The sequence below is a fragment of the Lineus longissimus genome, chromosome 19 (genome assembly GCF_910592395.1).
Source record: "Lineus longissimus chromosome 19, tnLinLong1.2, whole genome shotgun sequence".
Classification (NCBI taxonomy): domain Eukaryota; kingdom Metazoa; phylum Nemertea; class Pilidiophora; order Heteronemertea; family Lineidae; genus Lineus; species Lineus longissimus.
This window is the reverse complement of record NC_088326.1, coordinates 12,935,061-12,953,494: the sequence shown is the minus strand read 5'-3', so window position 1 is coordinate 12,953,494 and position 18,434 is coordinate 12,935,061. Positions and strand designations below refer to the sequence as shown.

General features: G+C 42.8%; 2 protein-coding genes across 4 annotated transcripts; both read right to left on the bottom strand.

The window, feature by feature from the left end:
* Positions 1-646: 646 nt before the first annotated feature.
* Positions 647-13,574, bottom strand: LOC135503291 (complement factor B-like). Of its 3 annotated transcripts, none has more exons than XM_064796802.1 (18): positions 13,416-13,574; positions 12,804-12,920; positions 12,192-12,254; positions 11,242-11,319; positions 10,378-10,662; positions 9,765-9,956; positions 9,253-9,453; positions 8,503-8,703; positions 7,783-8,006; positions 7,117-7,273; positions 6,816-6,926; positions 6,101-6,358; positions 5,715-5,854; positions 4,923-5,034; positions 3,722-3,952; positions 3,005-3,175; positions 2,230-2,328; positions 647-1,721 (listed from the first exon to the last, which is right to left on the bottom strand). In XM_064796802.1, the coding sequence occupies exons 2-18, from the start codon at positions 12,901-12,903 to the stop codon at positions 1,600-1,602; spliced, it is 2,745 nt and encodes a 914-aa protein (XP_064652872.1). In that variant the 5' UTR covers positions 12,904-12,920; positions 13,416-13,574; the 3' UTR covers positions 647-1,599. The 3 variants fall into 3 exon arrangements, with proteins under 3 accessions (XP_064652872.1, XP_064652874.1, XP_064652873.1); XM_064796804.1 differs by having other exon boundaries at positions 647-1,708; XM_064796803.1 differs by lacking the exon at positions 12,192-12,254.
* Positions 13,575-13,877: 303 nt separating this feature from the next.
* LOC135502964 (uncharacterized) lies at positions 13,878-17,403 on the bottom strand. Its single transcript, XM_064796193.1, has 4 exons — positions 17,267-17,403; positions 16,481-16,681; positions 15,142-15,234; positions 13,878-14,816 (listed from the first exon to the last, which is right to left on the bottom strand). Exons 1-4 carry the CDS (start codon positions 17,358-17,360, stop codon positions 14,518-14,520), a joined length of 687 nt encoding a protein of 228 aa, XP_064652263.1. The 5' UTR covers positions 17,361-17,403; the 3' UTR covers positions 13,878-14,517.
* Positions 17,404-18,434: the final 1,031 nt, after the last annotated feature.

Here is an 18,434-nt window from a genome sequence, read left to right as displayed (position 1 = left end):
GCCAATATTAACTTCTTAAGGCCACTTTAAAACTCAAAATAGGACATGTGCACAAAAGACGCCATTCTATGAAGCTTGTTTACGTGAAATCAAAACCTGTAAAATATGAGCGTTTACTTTAACGGCCTCATGGCATAGTGGGTTAGACGGCAAGGATCATGTGGCGAGGGTTTCGAGTTCGAACCCGCTCGAGGAATATTTTTTCATTTTTTCTTCTGTGACTTGTCTCTTCAATGAACTTGTTGTTTGTGCAGTCAAGTGAGACCAGTAGCTGGGTGTCTATCATGTTTCAAGTGCAGTTGGTTGTTTGGTGGTCGGCGTTTGTGTTTTCTAACTTGGCCGTTAAGGTTTTATACATGCATGTTAGCTTTAAATACATTTTGACACTGCCGCTTTATTATCATGCGATGTGACAACACCAACCATGCCAGTTTGCATCGCGTTGGCGTGTGCATTGACTGCACTATGACCATGTCAATTAGTTATTGTTAGCGAGCCACTTGTTAACAATATACTCAAACAAACCTTGCCTTTAAGTTAGGACAGGTGATAAAAACGGGAACGTCGAAATATTAGAGAGGTTAAAACTTTGATCCGAGGTCGAGTTAACTTTTTCTCTGGTTGAACTCTTCTAGTCAATTTATTGTTTCCTGTCTTTGTCCTACACAAAAGACAGTTGGCTTTGTGGCATTTCCAACAACATCGAGGTATCCGTCGTGAAAATGCAACCTCGTTCCCAGATCGGGATCTGAACCTCTCTGATATGTACACAAACCACTCGACGTTTTTATGTTCTTTCTATGAATGATTCGAGAATAAAATGGCTTACTTATTATCCTGAAAGAAATTGCAAGTTTTTTTCTTTCGTCATGAAAAATATAATGTGCATACTTCCGCTCAACAGAGGGTGGCGTACAATCTCCCAATGAGACGACTAGCTGCTTTCTGCTGCCTCTAACCGAAAGAGACCAACCGGAAGTGGCCAAATGTATACACTAGTAAACAGTTTACTAAGCAACTGTTACCAACGACGAGACTGGGAGATTGGGTGGCGTGACGTAACAGTATCCGGGTCGCTCAATCAATTCCAGATTCACTTGGATAAAAGAAGTTCTCCTCGCTTACCTTAGTTATGACCCGCTGAATAGCCATTGCGAAAAATCTTTTTACATGTTCTAGTGTATACTATGTGCCAGTCATATATAAATATATTACTTGGATGAAGGATGCAATAAATTAGCATTTGTACCAGAAAGTAGTCATTTATGTTCACTCTGGTCAACAGAGTGATTTATCCTGCAAAAGCCTTGTAAGCCTCTGATTGGCTATGGTATTCATGACGTAATGACGTTTTTTATTGTTCTTCTTATAGACAGGAGCATTGTAACATGCGCCTTAAAATAACGGGCGACTACTTTATTCCCTTGCTTTTGTGTCATTCGTCATAATACCTTTGATCCACTGCAAGTATGCCCTTATGTCTGTGTATCGCCTTGTAAGCCTCTGATTGGCTATGGTATTCATGACGTAATGACGTTTTTTATTGTTCTTATAGACAGCGGCATTGTAACATGCGCCTTAAAATAACGGGCGACAACTTTATTCCCTTGCTTTTGTGTTATTCGTCATAATACCTTTGATCCACTGCCTGTACGCCCTTATGTCTGTGTACCGTCCATATGCCAGCTTGTTGGCGCAGCCAAATCCACTGGAAACAATACCTACAGAAGTGACAATATTCTTATTGAAATTGCATGTACCAGAAACTCGTTTCCTCTCTCTCTTTATTATTAGTCCAAGCTTAGTTTAAAAAAACAAACTCGCTCCGATCACAAAATTGTTTATACTGTTTAAGGGATCATCTAGAGGGAACATATTGGGTGATATGATTAAAGACTAGCAAATGCTTTTACTCCGGTTTTGTACAGAAAGGCCTAGTGTAAATGTACATGGTTTTGTACAGAAAGGCCTAGTGTAAATGTACATGGAGATTTCGATAAAAGCATTTGCTAGTCTTTATTCATATCACCCATTGTCTGACTGCAGTGTTGGCGTTCTGGCTTGTCCCGCTTAGCGCATAGAGAGAGTAGTCTTAATCTCACCTTAGAGAATGGCATTTGCCCATAGACAGTGACCCTGTGCGATATACGCCTGGTGAAACGCGTATGAGAAGATGAGCTTGTGTGATTATGGTTTTGTCTCGAAAACTTGAAACGGTCTGAAACTTACCTATTTGGTTCCAGGATGGTTGATTGTTTTCCGCCAAAAACTCGACCATCAGCGGACCACCACTGTTGCCTTTGCAAGCATCAACTCTGTTCTCTCCGCCTGGAAAAGCGAGATAAGTAGACAAGGCTCAGATGTTATAGAATATCGTGGGTCCACAGACAGAATATCCCCTCGTCTCGTCAAAATGATGTTTATATGGGAAGGACGGGTTTTCGCATGTATTGTCTCCGCAAGATATATTTTGCGTCTTATTCTTATTAGCAAGTATGGATTAATCTCGACTTGTTATCAGCAAACATTATCATTATTATCGTAACTCCATACAATCCTGTTCATCAAAACTAGAAGTGATTACCTGGATTTAATCATTTCTGGCTGCGCAGGGTATGTCCGTGACCATTACGTTTATTTGACCTTGTCGCTGTTGATCTATCGACCCCCATGAAAGCTGTTTCGCGGGGGTCGATGTTATCAAGATTTGCTCTGATAGCCTTTTGATAAGACAGTTGAACAATGGGAATTTAGGCCTAGGTGCGAGCGGGCTTTGTTTAAATACAATAGACCGTGTGTTGGTCTGGGCCTGAATTCTGTTTTAAATGCGAGGTAATGTGCTAAACAACTTATTAACTATCTCAATGCAGCACTGCTTACATTAAAGAAAGAAGTGATGACGTATTGATTATTATCATTTCTGGCAGTGTACAAACCCCTGTGTCAGTAGCTGGTAATAGAAAGTTAGAGAGGATATGCAAATCACGAAACCAGTCAATATTACCTGCACATATGAATTTCTCCGCCCGATGATGGATTTTACACTTCTCTTGGTTTTCGTCTGGCGTGACAACTGGAAGTTTGATTTGTCTCAGGATGTCTGACCTCTGTCCATCCACGTCACTCGTATCGAACTGGCCCCAACCGGTTACCACTGCAATCTTATCCTTAATCTCTGAAAATGCCAAAAACCATCGGATCAGATGTATAGGCAAGAGCCCTGTATTAGGCACAGTGTACAATACGTGAACATTGCTGTGCCTAGGTTTAGGTAAAAAAGGTACTTCTTAGGTCTAACAGGATCAATCCTCACCAAATTTTAGATGTGTTGAGAAGAACCCTTTACCAATATCATAATCAATTTTACAACACTCCAATTGACCAATACTTATTGCCTGAGAAAAAACTACATGTAGCACCATTCTGGCTAGAACTTGAACTCCTAAAGAAAACAAAACTGGCTGCCCATTTAAAATATGGGTGGCAGTTCTCTTGAAAACGAAGAACAGATTACTTGAGATTGGCATTCACTGTCCATCGAACCAGCACACCTGCTCTGTGGTGGCCGGTCATTCCACAGCCGCGGAGCAGCGACCGAGAAAGCCCGGGCACCATGGAATAAGGTCTTGAAACGGGGAGGAATGACCAGCCCCATTGATGTGGAACGCAGAGTCTGTGCTGGCTGGTGAGCACAGATATTTTGATTCTTACTAGTAATTACCGTTGTTTGATGTGTTTTCGGGAATCAAACAAATTGGTCGGACACTCTTGGAGAACGGGACTTCTCTATCAAGGCGGAGCAGCGCTATATCATGCGCCCAGTTGGTGTCATTGGCAAACTTCTTCTTGGTATCTCGATCGACGGACCACTTCTCATGAATATGCATTGACCTAACTTTCATCTCAAAGATGTCGGGGCGGTCGAATAGAGCCTTCTTAAAATCAATCGCACCTGAAATTCAGACATTGTAAAATGTTTTTCATATCGTTCTGGCCAAAGGTACTAAGTAGAACTCAGGAATGTGACAAGAACACGTCAACCAAAACATAGTGGTTTTGCACTAGATTATCCTAAGGTTAGGCCTAACCAATGTTCATACACTGTGTCTATTATAAGCCGGTCAACTATGACACCGGCTACATGCCCAGGGCTGTGTAACATTATACTAGTTGTGGTTTCGTGACAAGGGGTCAGCCAAGTGCCTTTGGCCAGATCTATCTTAAAAACACTATACAATGTATGTAAATTAAAATGAAGCCACTTGTAATAAATCAGAAATATAAAGGCAACTATGGTACGTTTGGTTTTTAACAATCGAGAAGTAGGTCATTACCAAGTATCTGCAAGAAAAATTAGCCGAACAAGCGCTCCCTAAGGAAGGATATAGAGAAATGCTGGCCATGCCAGGGACACCACACTGACCACAAAGCTCTGGGGCTCTGTACCAGCTCCTTAATGAAGAATAGAGAGGAATACTGGCCAAAAGACACCACCCTGACCACAAGGCTCTGGGGCTCTGTGGCTTCAGACCTTCTCCCTAATGAAGGATAGAGAGAAATACTGGCCATGCCAGGGACACCACTCTGACCACAAAGCTCTGGGGCTCTGTACCAGCTCCTCAATGAAGAATAGAGAGAAATACGGGCCAAGGGACACTACCATTTCGACAAAGCTCTGGGGCTCTGTGGTCCAACTCTCCACCAAAAGTGGATTGACTGTCAATATCGTGCATCTCATAAAGGTCGAACGCAGAAGAAGATAAACATTAAGTCAATTCTGGCACGTTTGGGTTTAACATCCTAAAAGTAGGTCATTACCAGGAATATCTTAAAGAATTTGCCGAACAAGCGTATCTGAACAACAGTGGATCAGGTTTCAGGACAATTTTATACCGAATGCTATCATAACGTATCAAATTTACCTAACTTGACCATGACTCTCCTTGGATTATTATATGTATCGCCTTGAAAACAGTGTGCTGCAGTCAGTATCCACTCATTATCTAGAACGGTTCCACCACATACTTGCGTGTGCTGAAAACGACCATCGCAATATAAATATTGCACGTCAAACCACACAACAGTTGAAAGAATTTTTATTTCACAAGCAATGGTCGAAGATCGCTTTCTAAAATCGATCGATTTCTAAGGACAATAGACCGTTATTGGGCTAATGTTTAAATTCTTTCGACACCGGGGTAAGGGGCAAACAAGGTTATACACCGTCACCTGTTGAGGAGGCTGTTATGAATTGACATAGACGCTTTACGATAACAAGAATCTCGCGCGGTATGAACTCGGTATTGAGAGGTCGCGCGGGCTCTCGCGGCAGCCCCCGAACGAAACGTACATATAGTAGTGTCTTGTAAGCCAGATATGGCTGGCCATTATATATTATGGATGACACTTAAATAAATAGATAATAATAATATACGACTCCCACTCCGACTTCAACTTTAAGAGTGAATTACTGTCATCTTGTGACAACTTCAATTTGAATATGCCGACTCACCGGTAGTGAATGTTAATAGGCCCTTTGCCAGATACGCCGGCACCACCCAGGGTCGGCCAGACAAACCGTATTTACAATAGATCTTCACGGTAAAAGGCGCCGGAAATAAGGCATAGCAAATAGTTAATCAGGCAAAGAAAAATGTCATTGAGGGAGTGATACCTTATTCCTGTAATGCGTTTCCCATGACATATCTACGTACTTCTCTGAATTTCACATTGTTAGCCTTTGCTTCCATGACTGCTACCATCCACGGCCAGGCGAAAAGGTTGGCAGGTTTATCCCTGATAATGTCGCCATCGGTGATGTTAGTCGTGCCGGCGACACCGCATTCACTGTAGTCTAAAGTATCGGAAATAGAAGAACAAGAAATCAGAAAAAGCCTCCTGCGAACTTTTTGCTGATTTTTCCGACAAAGATCCGACATCGTCCGTGTTTCTCTGAAAGGTTGGATTTCTAGAAAACCTATGAAACATACTAGGATTTCCCAAGAAAGTCGGAAAAAACCAAGAAGTCGGAAAAAGCCTCCAATATTGTATAACTTACCAGCTTTTGTAGTAAACAGTCAATGTGACCTAACTTGCTTACCAATGCTTCCGTTGAGCAACATCTGTACCAAAAAGTTAATGACGCTTGAATAATCTTTGAATTGAAAGAAATGCTGATCTTTATTTCCGTCTTTATCGAACTTGTTTTCTGAAGATATTGACATGAGAACTCTGGTGTTGGTTTTTTCTTTCAACGCCTCCTTCCCATTGCCCATCTTCATCACGAATATTTCTACCTTCTTCTCTGAACGGAGGCGTGAGGCTACGTCCTCTGGGTTACCCCCAAGGTTGTACTGGCCTGTAAGAAACCATACTATTCAGACACCCGGCCGGGTTTAGTGTTGTCGCTACAGTTCTCGCTCAGTCCTCGGCAGGGTAATGCATTCAATACCAACAACACCGATACAACTGCTGTGTCCAATACTAGCGAGCATGTTATCTGAATTAGATGGACTGATATCAACCGACGTACGGTTAGCTCACCTTAACGAAACGACCCACAAGTTGTTCGGAACTGAAAGTGTTCCAAGTGTAGATTTTGTTACATTCTTTCAATCGTATTTGCAGTGCCGTTTTCCTCACGATGAGACGCTATCCCTATCACCATGTCAAACACAATAGACGATTCTACTACAGATGTCGCGAGGGTGTTTTTTTAAAGCAAATCAATAACCAGACTACCAGGGTATGTATTGAAAGGGACATTCTGGCACAACCCCACTGTCTTTGCTGATTAAAAACAATACTAATCTTACCATCTGAAAAAAGGAACAAGTACTGCTTGGCATCTTTTCTCTTTCCACGATTTTGTCGAAGCATCTCCTCTTCGTAGTACGTCAGCGCACCTCTGATGTTCGTGCCGCCACCTGAGGAAAATAAGTCGACATTCCTCCGTAAGAGGGCAACTCTAGACAGGTCGAGCAACTTCAAATACATAAAAGTCTGCACCGGGATGAAGAGGTTGGTCTCACAAGATAGATAACCTTTGACGGACATGTGCCTCATTTACCCAGATTTCTCGACAAAGACAGTGCAGCATACTGCAGGCAAACTTACTTATGTAACCAAGCTTATCTAACAAGCCCTTGACTTCTTCTACAGTTTTTGCTGGAAAGGTGTGAAATCCGTAGTTCGCATCGAAGTCATTTGTAGCATTGGCAGCAAACGATAAGGCTGCAAATCTTACTCCATTATGTCTCTTCGATACACCAACCTGAAATATATGAAAGAAATAGAAATGTGGACTACTTACTATATTTTCTTATTTGAATAATTTCTGCATATTTGTATGCACGTCTTTTTAGGCTGCAGTGCGAAATCATGATGCTCAACTGTCACCGCAGTCATGGGCTAAACTGTGACCGCATACCTCCTCACTCATACCACCATCATCAAGGTCAGAGAGCTGGTCGTTCAGCTCTTCGGACGCCACGACAGCCTGCTGACTTCGGCTAAGAAGAGGAAGCTAGGGTTGTTTTGCCACATAACAAGAGCCAAGGTAACCTTTGCGATCATCATACTGCAGGGCACAGTAGAAGGAAACCAGAGACGCAGCCGACAAAAGAGGATTCGGATGGACGATGTGAAGGAATGGACGGGGAAAAGGACGGGGGATCCGATCCGCCTCGCAGAGGATAGACGACTATAGTGCCATGTAGTCAACTGTGCAGGGATGGTCCTATGGCCGCTTGGCTAGCGCTGTGGAACTGAGAGATAGATTACCTTCTCAGCAAAAAGCTTGATGAACGCGATAGTATCATCGAATTCATCTTGTGTGATACTACCGGAGGAGTCGAGAAGAAATGTAATGTCGCATCCTCCTGGTGCGTTAAGGTCCAGAATGCGTCCTACATCCGTGTCCAGGTATTCATCAATCTTATGAATCTTATCAAACAGCTCACCGAAGTTTCTTGCCAAACTTTTGGGGTCATCGAAACTGAATAATGCTGCAAATATACGCAAAAGGCTGGAGTTATATAAGATTCATGTTGTCACTTGTCATGATTCTGTTTCACTTGTCACGAGTTAACTGCCTTAGGCTTGAAAACACGACGTGAGGGTGAAACGTGACAACGTGAATCGTATGTAGCCCGCTCTTTGGGAATGACTTGTTCGTTCTTCATGATGTCACGCATGAAAAGCGAACAGTGACACGTAACAACGTGAAAACGTGAACGCTATAATATAATCGCAGCCTAAAACGGCTCGAGAAAAAACAGTGATAAAGCGGACTAAATTGTGGCCATTTTAAACCTGGAACTACCTTCTAAAGGTGATGTTGACCGTATAGAAGGCATCCTACTGCTCCACTGCTCTTAATGGAGCCACTAAATCGGCTAACAATCGTGATAATTACGTATATCTATACAGTATACGATCTTACTCTCATAAAATATTGCCATTAAATATTGTTCATTCTGGCTCCACCATTCCTGAACGTACCCTCGCACTTTGGCAGATCAGCGGGCTCCCAATGACCTTTTCCGTTACACTTGATACGACTGGGCCCGCCAGATATGAATTCATCAAAGCATTTGTAGGTGACCACAGCGCCTTCATCGTAAACGCATCTATCGCCAGACTTTCTCTCGCAATACCTTTTCGCCCCGTATGGAATAACAGGCACGGGACAATGTGCAATATCTGAAAACATGACATATAAATATGACGTATCAATAAAAAATAATTTGTTTCTTAGGGGGATGATAAGCAGGTTGCGCTCATTGCCTTATCATGGATCCGTATGTATGCGGATCGCTGAGTACACAACATTAGTCCTTTTTCTACAGATTTTTGCGTCGCCGAAAGACAGGTTGGGCGGACACGTGTTACCTTCGGCACGCATGGGTTGACATGCAGCGCCGAAAGTTACCTTCGACACGCGTGGGTTGATATACAGCGTCGAAAGATACCTTCGACACGCGTGGGTTGACATGCAGCGCCGAAAGTTACCTTCGACACGCGTGGGTTGACATGGAGCGCCGAAAGTTACCTTCGACACGCGTGGGTTGACATGGAGCGCCGAAAGTTACCTTCGACACGCGTGGGTTGACATGGAGCGCCGAAAGTTACCTTCGACACGCGTGGGTTGACATGGAGCGCCGAAAGTTACCTTGGACACGCGTGGGTTGACATGGAGCGCCCAAAGTTACCTTCGACACGCGTGGGTTGACATGCAGCACCCAAAGTTACCTTGGACACGTGTGGGTTGGCATGTTGCATCGGTCCCTGACCACCGGCCATTCGCCATACACTTCCTTTTTTTAGAACCATCTAACAGGAAATATCGTTGACAAATGATCTCGATTTCTGCGCCAATCCTGTTCTGGTTGGACGAGTTTTTGTTCGATATGATCCCGTTTTCTGGTCTTTTCGGTTGAGCACACTTTATCTCTGCGAAAATGAGGTTGAAAAATAAGTTTGCCGAGAGGCAAATTGTGGTATCAAACACTTCAGAGAAATCTGGTGATGTCGTAATAATGTTGCCCTCTTTTTGTGATAAGGAAACGAATCAGAGCGCAGTGATGCAAAATCAAAATATTGCGTCAGGAAATAGCGGAGGCGCAATGACTTGGGACGAGGCTGGGTCCGAGGATTCACAGCGTCAGAGACTCTAGTCTAATCAGATCGGCACTGCGTTAAGAGCCCTACGCTTTTGGTGTCCTAATTCCGATCCTGAATTTACAGTCTATCGGTTTGTTTACCTCTGCACGACGGTGGTTCTATATTCCAACCGTCATTTATGTTCGCCTGCTTTATACTGCATTTGATTGAGGGTGATCCGAGGGTGAGATAACCTGGGTCACAGGTAATGGTAACAACCTCTCTGTGCTTGATCCGAGGTTGATTAGTACGCCATCTTCCGTTTGAAACAGTTGGAACGGGGCACGTGAACGCTGAAATCATAAACAAACGCCACTGAAAATAACATCGCCACCGATTATACCGGCTGAATACAAAGCATTTAATTTGAGCGCTTTGATGTGGTGGGGGGGGGGGGATGCAGGCAGAATCTGCTCAATATGAATGCGCAGCTGAAGGACCTGACTCAAGCTCATCTGCTCCCGGATGAAGAATTGAGAGGAATACTGACCAAAGGACATCAACCTTACCACAGCGCTCGGGGGCTCTGTAGACCTGCTCCCTTATAAAAATACAGAGGAATACTGGCGAAAGAACACAACCCTGACCCTAACGCGCTGAGACTTTGTAATTGAACACTCTTGGACAGCCGACGTCGCTATCGAAATCGAACTGACCGTCGAGCATGCATCTCTACGATTTCGAACGCAGATGATGAAGATCTTGAACACTTACCAATACACGAGGGTGCGGGACTGCTCCAATACGGCCCGATACACTCAAGCTTTCTTTGTGTGGTATTGAAGCTGATAGTATCTTTGGTTTGACCACTTTTAGGATCACATCCATTTTCCCCATCATATTCGTATTCTTTGCAACCCGATCTGACTTTCTGCACAATCTTCTGGAAGTAGTAGCCGGCCTTACAGAAGAACAACAATTTCGTTCCATGAGAAAATGTCTCACTTTCAAAAGTGTATTTTGCGAGTGTCCCAGGCGCGAGAATGGGTTTTGAACAGTCTGGAAAAGCAAATCAAGTAAAAGAAAGGCACTATTAACTTACAAACAAGAAGAAAACATCGTCTACGTTTATTTGCCCTGGTCCGTTTAGGCCTATCAACCCCCGTTACAGTTGTTTCGTGGGGGTCGATGTCATCAATATTGCCCTGATAACCGTTTGATAAGATTGTTTAGACCGTGTATTGGACAAGGCCTGAAATGTAAGGGGCAAAGTATTTGAAGGTAATGGTCACATAATCTGAAAAAGCATCCTCAACGTGTTGTATAACTGATACGTTGATTATATTCCAAGGGCACAAGGTTCATCATGAGCTAATTTCCGTTTAAGAGCAGTTTGACCTTGACTTTGACCTTGACCTTGACCTTGACCCCGAGCTTGAAGTAAAATAGAAAGTCACCCTTTCGTAATGTTGATGAAGGCATCGATGCAATGACTGCCCTCTCGTGTAATTTATTCGAAATTACGTTTCGAAGACGTTTCTTTTGAAGAGAGCACAATTCTCGAGTTAGCAGGGAGCGCGCGCCTCCACCCCTTGATCGAAAGCTAGCCCCGGGCCTATGCAGTAGAGTTCATCTTACCTTCTTTACTGTATATTTCAATCAGATCGCCCAATAGCTTAGCGAACAGGCGAAATCTGATAGCAAAGGTATGCCAGACTGAAATAGAAAGCATTTGTTACTGAGAGACCACGCTCGGAAGGACGCACTTGTAAAGTATATTTATTAAGGATACAAAATCGAAACCCGGACAACAATTTTCATTGAAAAAGAGCACCCTGCAAGTTTCGTGGTGTAAGCTTATCTATTTCAAATCCGTGGTGAGACCCACAAGTAGGGATATCTGAACCCAGACATCCCCATCGGCAAGCTCTGTAAGCGCAATGTGTGCAATGCATTGTATGATAAGCATGTTAGAATGTAATATTGCGTGAACGAAATGTAACCGCCTTTTTTAAATCATGGAGAAACGCAGCAATGTTGCAGTAATCAATCAAATGCCAAAGTTTGGCACTTAATTGCACAACACGTGATGTATGGTGGGCCATATATTAGGCTTTTTCCCTATTAATAGGTGCTTTTTCGTTCCACCTTCTTCTTTGTTCCTAATTCCAAATATTCCACCTCTTATAACAACCAAGACCTGAGATCAGAAATTCCTAGGCCTTGAGACCAACTGAGGAAAACCTCCTGCAATTAGTGACAGCCCGCCTCATCAATCCGCCCTCTGGGAAGCGGGTTTGGGTCTATAAAGGCTAATCGTGCAATACCGCCAGATTTCTGCCACTAGTGGGGGTTTCACTGTTTTGCCCACCGAGAAGAACACTGGGCCTCGTTTTGAATATAGTGCTCTGATCCACTTCGAATATTCAGTTTCTCCTCATCGTGGACGATTACGCTGTCTACACACACACGTTAATACATGTCCTGCAACGCCGCCTGGTGGATGGTTAAGAAGCCCCTGCCTCGACCATTTAAGGTGTTGTATTAGGTCTAAAATTTACTAATTTAGGGCGAACATAATACCTTACCTCTGTTAGGTACTGGAGCTGGTTGTTGTTTTGATTTGGCCATTCTCGCTATATCCGGGTTTTCTGAAAGTGGAAGGGGTGAACAGTCCAACTATCTAGAAGTTGGGCCCTCTCACTCAGATCGACAGTTTGGTTCACTTCATTCTTGTTAGGGGTCGTCATGATGAGCAATCCTTTCCATTTTTCAAGGTTGTTGGCTTAGAATCTACGCCACTCTAATCTAAGTTAGATTAGAGTGGCGACCACTTGATTCGTCACTTTGTGAGCTCCATCTGTTTAAGGGCCAAAACTCACCTTGCCTGAGTTCATCGTCTGCACAAAAAAACCTGACCTCACAGTAATTTTCCGTAGTACGCGACGAAAAAAGTGCGCATAAAACCACCAAAAATCACTCAGTGTTAGGAGAAAACAGTTCGGTCAAAGATATGAAGGGCAATAATGAAAACTTTTTTAATATTGAGAAATAAAAAAGGCACACAAATCCCGATAAATACTTAGATGAGCAATTTCAGCACATTTTGATTCAATGGCGGCCAATTCAAGCTATGACAGCAAGACCGCATCATTACACTATTATTACTGCGCCGGCTCGAGTATGTAAACTCTACTAACCGAAATCATCTCCATACGCCGAATCGACTCTGTTATTTTCTGCCCCGCGCAAGGTCATGACGATCAGGACGACCAGAATGCAATACGTGTAGCCAATCATGCTAATGACCGTCCTAACTGAAAAAAACACAACTGCATTACGTCTTGTATGCTCCTTATAGTGTTTTTCATATAGATCTAGCCAAAGGTACTTGGCTGACCTCTTGCCACTAAACTGTATAGTGTGATCACAAATAGTAATGTTACACAGCCCCGGGCAGCCTGTGTCATAGTTGACCAGCTTTAGTTGACACCGTGAAAGAGCATCGGTTAGGCCTACCTGAAGGATAATCTGGTGTTGGATAATCTGGTGTTGTGCAACACCAATTTCTTTTGGTAAAGGTGATCAATTCACATTCCTGAGTTCAACCGAGAACTTTGGCCAGAACGAACACGATACTTGGCAGTTAAAAGATTTCAGGCCTAGCCATTACCTCACGGTTTGCTGAGGAAAGAAAACATCTGCAATGCATATCGAGAAAAGTAAAGATAATGGCATGTTAGACCCTGGTCACATTTTGGCTCGAATTTCCCTCGAAACTTTTCAACTTTCACAGTAAAAATAAAACTTACCAGTTCCTTTGCTTACACAATTCTTGGGCGTTCATCAATTCTGATCTCAAATCTCAGTTAGTCTTCATCAGATGTAGACCAAAAGCTGTGCCATGACTTCTCAATGAGAGATTCGAGATACTGGATACATCACGAGAATAGTGCCATGGAGTGATTAGAATAATATGAATTCTCCCATACAAATAAGATGATGATGACACGACCTAAAGCCGTGTCACAGGCCTATGTGTTTGAACACAGACTGTAGATAAAAATATCGTAACTCGTTTGTGAAGTGTGGTATGTAAAAAATCATACGATGATTGAATCATTTAGATATCAACGATCATTGTTACTTCGAAAATGAAAATGAAGATGCAGAAAATGTATTTGCAAATGGTAATTATGGACATAGAGCAGTCGTTATTATGTTTTATTCTGTTTACCTCCGGCCTCAAGCTTTGTGGCGGAATGTGAGCTCCCATAAAACGGTCTCGATTTGTATAGTATAGAGAATTTCTATTTGCGAGAATAGCTACTGCGCATGCAGTATAAAAAGGCACAGCAAAGAGCCTACAATTTCGAAAATCGATGTAAAAAAAAGTAGGTTATTCTTGACTATATCCATATGATTTATTGTTATATAATCATCAGTAATGCAAATCATGAAGATGAAATTACAGTTGAATCAATATAGATGCATGGAACTGGTATGCATAAATGGCTATTTACAAAAAGCATATACAGAGTGTTCCAAAGGTCATCCATCATGTTGCACCATGATGCACTTATAAACACCTTCGCGTGTCGTCAGCCTACATATGACACCACTTTGTAAAGGGCGAGCACTAATATAAACAGCGATGAACTATATGTAAAGAGTTCGCGAACGGCCACGCAAGAAATTGATATATTCTGTTTTAAAATGGCCCACTAAACAATATCTTCCTCCACCTTTAAAGCATTTCTTTTATTTTGATATCACAGCGGGGGACGTCTATCCCAACAACAACAGCGACGATGGCAAGTACCGCGCCCCAGTGAAGGAAGTCGATAGTCCTAAGATGACAAGAAATATCGTGCACGACATCAATGAATAGGCCCCTATCGGATTTGAGTCCAACTACAACATCTCCCTGTGCGATTTGATGACCCATTCCTTCTGCAACTTCTGCCTGTGGAGAATGTTCGCCAGGTGGACTCGTTTCGCAGGCATTGGGAGCGGAACTGTCGTCATCGCCTCTCCCGCCCTGCTCGGGAGTGTATAGCAACCAAATGGTATCCTAAGTATGGTTGTCCCCAATAGACGGAGCTCGTACCGGAGGCAAAATCGTACTTCGGGGGTGAATGTGATGTTGTAGAAGATCGTACACCAGGTGGCGACGTACGGGAGGCCAGAGCATAGTGGTGGCGGATCGTGAACTGCAACAAATAAAACGCCAGTGAAATGACAGGCGAGGTATGTGATGTGTTGGGTTTTTCAATCCAAAACGGCTTTCAGATTGGCTGTGACTTCTCCAAAGATTTGGTCAGGGTCGTGAGATGTCAGGAATATGTTCGTTTTCCCTACTAAAATGGCTTCCAGCAGAACCGATACTGCGAAAAAACTCAGATAGCAAATCTTGTACATAGGGACTCCAGGTTTGGCAAATACCTTCACACACCCACTTTTTTCTTATGGACTCGTCTAATGCATTAACTGGAGTCATCCATACAGGGAAATGAGGGTGAGCAGGTTAAGACTTACGAGAGACCGTTTCGTTGAGAAGTGTCTTATTGTTGTAGGTCATGGTCAGACTGATATTCTGTGTCTGAGGGTTGTACGTAAAGTTCACGCAAGCTGTAAAGAAAGGAGTCGATGTGTTTTCAACATACACGGCTATGGCTCTTTGGGGCTTAAGATTTGATTATAAGATTTTATGCCAATGTACCGTAGAACATTTCTTATTGAAAATGAAATAAAATGTCCGTAATTGGCAATAGATCTTTCAATCCGACACAAGATTGAGCAATGTTTCTCATGTCAAATCACTGGAACCTGAAGGTAGGGAGGTGGCCTGATTGTAGATAAGGGCCTAGCAAAAATCAACAATCTAGAGCAGAACGAATGTAAACCATTTTGGAGCCATTGATCATCCCGAGGACACCTATTGCTCTGCTCCATGTCGGCCATTTTCCGGAATCTGGTCCGTCGGGCCGAAGTAACCAATGGCAAGTTTGACCACATCGCCTTCAAACCCGCGACAAGCAATGTGGTTACAACAAGAGAGAAGCGAATAACTGTGCTCACAAAAGTATTGCATAACCATTATTTACCTATACGGCCACCAATTAATCAATTAAGTTTGCTTTATGATTCAAGTGGTGTGCCGTCATCTGCCACTGACACAAAATACAGTGTTTGTTTGTCCACGGCCCAGATAGGGTTAGTTTATCGTAACGTTGTCAAGGGAGATCCCATATTACGGGTGAATAACAACTCAAGCAAAACCATTTTCAGTATACATACTTCACCGATTCAGAATAACTCAAAATTACTTCGCTACTGCTTTCAATGGTAGTATTTTGATACGGCTTGTTACATAACGTCCTAAAATTTGTATTGATCACAGCTCTTCAATATTTCTGTCATTTTAAAGCTGTGGCAGCCATCTACGATTTTCTACCGCCATATGACACTTCACGTTTTCAGCTCTGCCGCAAAAGAACCGAATTCCAGCGCCTAGAAGAAGCTTTTTGGGCCTGGTAATCGAACTGGCTGATCCCAGGTTTAAGAGGTCACCAGGATATCGCCCAGTTTAAGTCTATTTTCATTTGCAAAGTGGTTTTACTGAGATCTTTCCAGAAACACCTCGTTCTTATGGTAAAATAAGTGCATAAGTGAGACAATTTAGAGCGTAGAGGGTCTTCGGGACGAGATCATTCGACTAGGTCACTGAACCTGAACAATACAAGCTGAAATACACACTGATTCCAGAAGCGGCCATTTGGTAGGATGATTCAAATCGGCGTATTGAGGTTAAGGCTAATTGAATGGATCTTCGAAAAGAAGGTCAGATGACAGCCATATTGGATTCCTTGGTTACCTGTTGCATCTATCTTCAACGAAGGCAAGTTAAAATCGGCGCAACATCCGCAGGTATCCCCGACACATTGGCAGCCTGTGTCCTGCGTCTTCTGATCCTGGGTCAACTGGGCCAACTTTCCGACACTCTCAAGCAGTCTGTTCACGTGATTCCTGATCTCTTCATCGTCCAGCCCCTCATAGTGTCGGACTTCCTCGTTGCCTGGGAAAAAAAGTTGTTTAAAGACAATATTCCGTGTATTGGGCTAGGCCTGAATTCTTTTAACTGAGAGGCAAAGGGCAAACTAATATTAAACTAACTAACTTTGATAACAAGCCAGAAAGAGTACGGACGCACTTGTTTACGTGATATTGACCAAAGCTAAATTTAGCACGATCGATATTATACTTCGTTGTTTCACGAGTTTGGTCAGGCAAACAATGTCTGATTCATACAACTAAGTTACAATTGAGTGCAAGAAAGCACAGCCAGTTTATGTCCTAACGTCGATATAACCGACATAGTGCATTTGTACTGAATATATATAGTAATTCAACATTTGAACATAGATGTAGCCCCCCCCCCCCTCCAGTGGAAAACTGTTCAGTGAAATTTACAAAAAAAACCCCGTAAAATACACATTTTAGGGAGTACCACTCATACAGGGCGCTTTCATATTTAACATCGTGTGGGATTATCATACTACGCGCGTACACGTAGACGTACACGTGATTGGTAAGCATTTTCAACGTCTCTATTGAATTATGTGAAAAACAGGTCTAAAAGGTTTTTTCGGGATGACCCTACCTTTGAAAAGCTTCTGGAAGAAGCGATGCGCATGCGCTCCCTCAGCTGCACTACAAATAGCCACGAAGGCGAAAAGAACAATTAAAATCCGCATTTTGATGTTAGCTCGCGAACGTCGAATTGAACAAATTGATATTGAGAACTGTCACCGATGTTTATAAACATATTGAAATCAGAGTTTCAAGCTAACCTGGTCAGGTTATTTCTTGTATATTCTACATGGATATGCATAGATTAGTCCGTGGTTCACTTTAGGCCTATCTAAGGATGGACTAAGGACAGTAGGTCGTGGTCTAGAAGTCGGATAGTGAGTGTTGTTTTGCTGTCAGATGACGATGATGACTCTTATCTGTTCAAAGTGCATCATTTGAGTTTCGAAGCGAAGTATTTCGGAAACAAGCTGATATCTTCTGTAAACTGGAGCGTGAACCGCCGTGTTGGATATTCGGCATAGTATCGTCCAGGCTTCTGTAAACATTGCAATGAGCCGCTCTAGTTTTTTGCCCTCACCACGACGGCCACAACGACAGGTGGCCTGGACAAGAAAAAATCCAAATGTGACGAGAAAACCCCCCAACAATTTCAAAGATTTTAGTCCCATAATCTTAACTTCCAAATGCAGGTTGGTCTATAGTGGTCATATTCATCGTAATTATGATCACATACAATCGTGTATTTCGGATTACAACAAACAACACTTAGGGCCTAATCAGTGACGTAACACTTAAAGCCATAACGCACAGTCTTTATACTTAAGCTTTGTTGTGAAAAACTCCATTGTCGTGCTGTTGTCGGTGTTTCCTGCTACTAAAATTGACCAGTTGCATGCCCAGACGTTCTTGGCCTACAAACATTGATTTGATTTTAAGCGCAAATATAAGGCACCTATTCCATAGAGCTATACCCTATACTATACTATACTATACGCGAACAATAGTTTCATGGTCATGCACCCTTTGTGAAGCCATTGTTCGCGTATAGTGTAGTATAGGGTATAGCTCTATGGAGAAGGTGCCTAAGGGGCAAGTGCCAACGTTATATATACGTTAGCCGCATTCATTAAACAATACCTCGATGAAGGGCATGTAAAATCCCGGGTGCATTTTGTTACCGAAGCCGACTCGGACAGCCACTTTGGACAGCTTGTTGGAGGACAACAGTTTTGTTT

Excerpts from the sequence above, each read along its gene's own strand:
- LOC135503291 (XM_064796802.1), bottom strand. The coding sequence starts at position 12,903 with ATGATTGGCTACACGTATTGCATTCTGGTCGTCCTGATCGTCATGACC. Across the intron at positions 5,855-6,100 it reads GTTGCTCAACGGAAGCATTG|ACTACAGTGAATGCGGTGTC; the intron begins GTAAGCAAGTTA and ends CCGATACTTTAG. Across the intron at positions 2,329-3,004 it reads GGAGAAATTCATATGTGCAG|GCGGAGAGAACAGAGTTGAT; the intron begins GTAATATTGACT and ends TCGCTTTTCCAG.
- LOC135502964 (XM_064796193.1), bottom strand. The coding sequence starts at position 17,360 with ATGCGGATTTTAATTGTTCTTTTCGCCTTCGTGGCTATTTGTAGTGCA. Across the intron at positions 16,682-17,266 it reads CTTCCAGAAGCTTTTCAAAG|GCAACGAGGAAGTCCGACAC; the intron begins GTAGGGTCATCC and ends TTTTTTTCCCAG. Across the intron at positions 15,235-16,480 it reads GTTGAAGATAGATGCAACAG|CTTGCGTGAACTTTACGTAC; the intron begins GTAACCAAGGAA and ends CTTTCTTTACAG.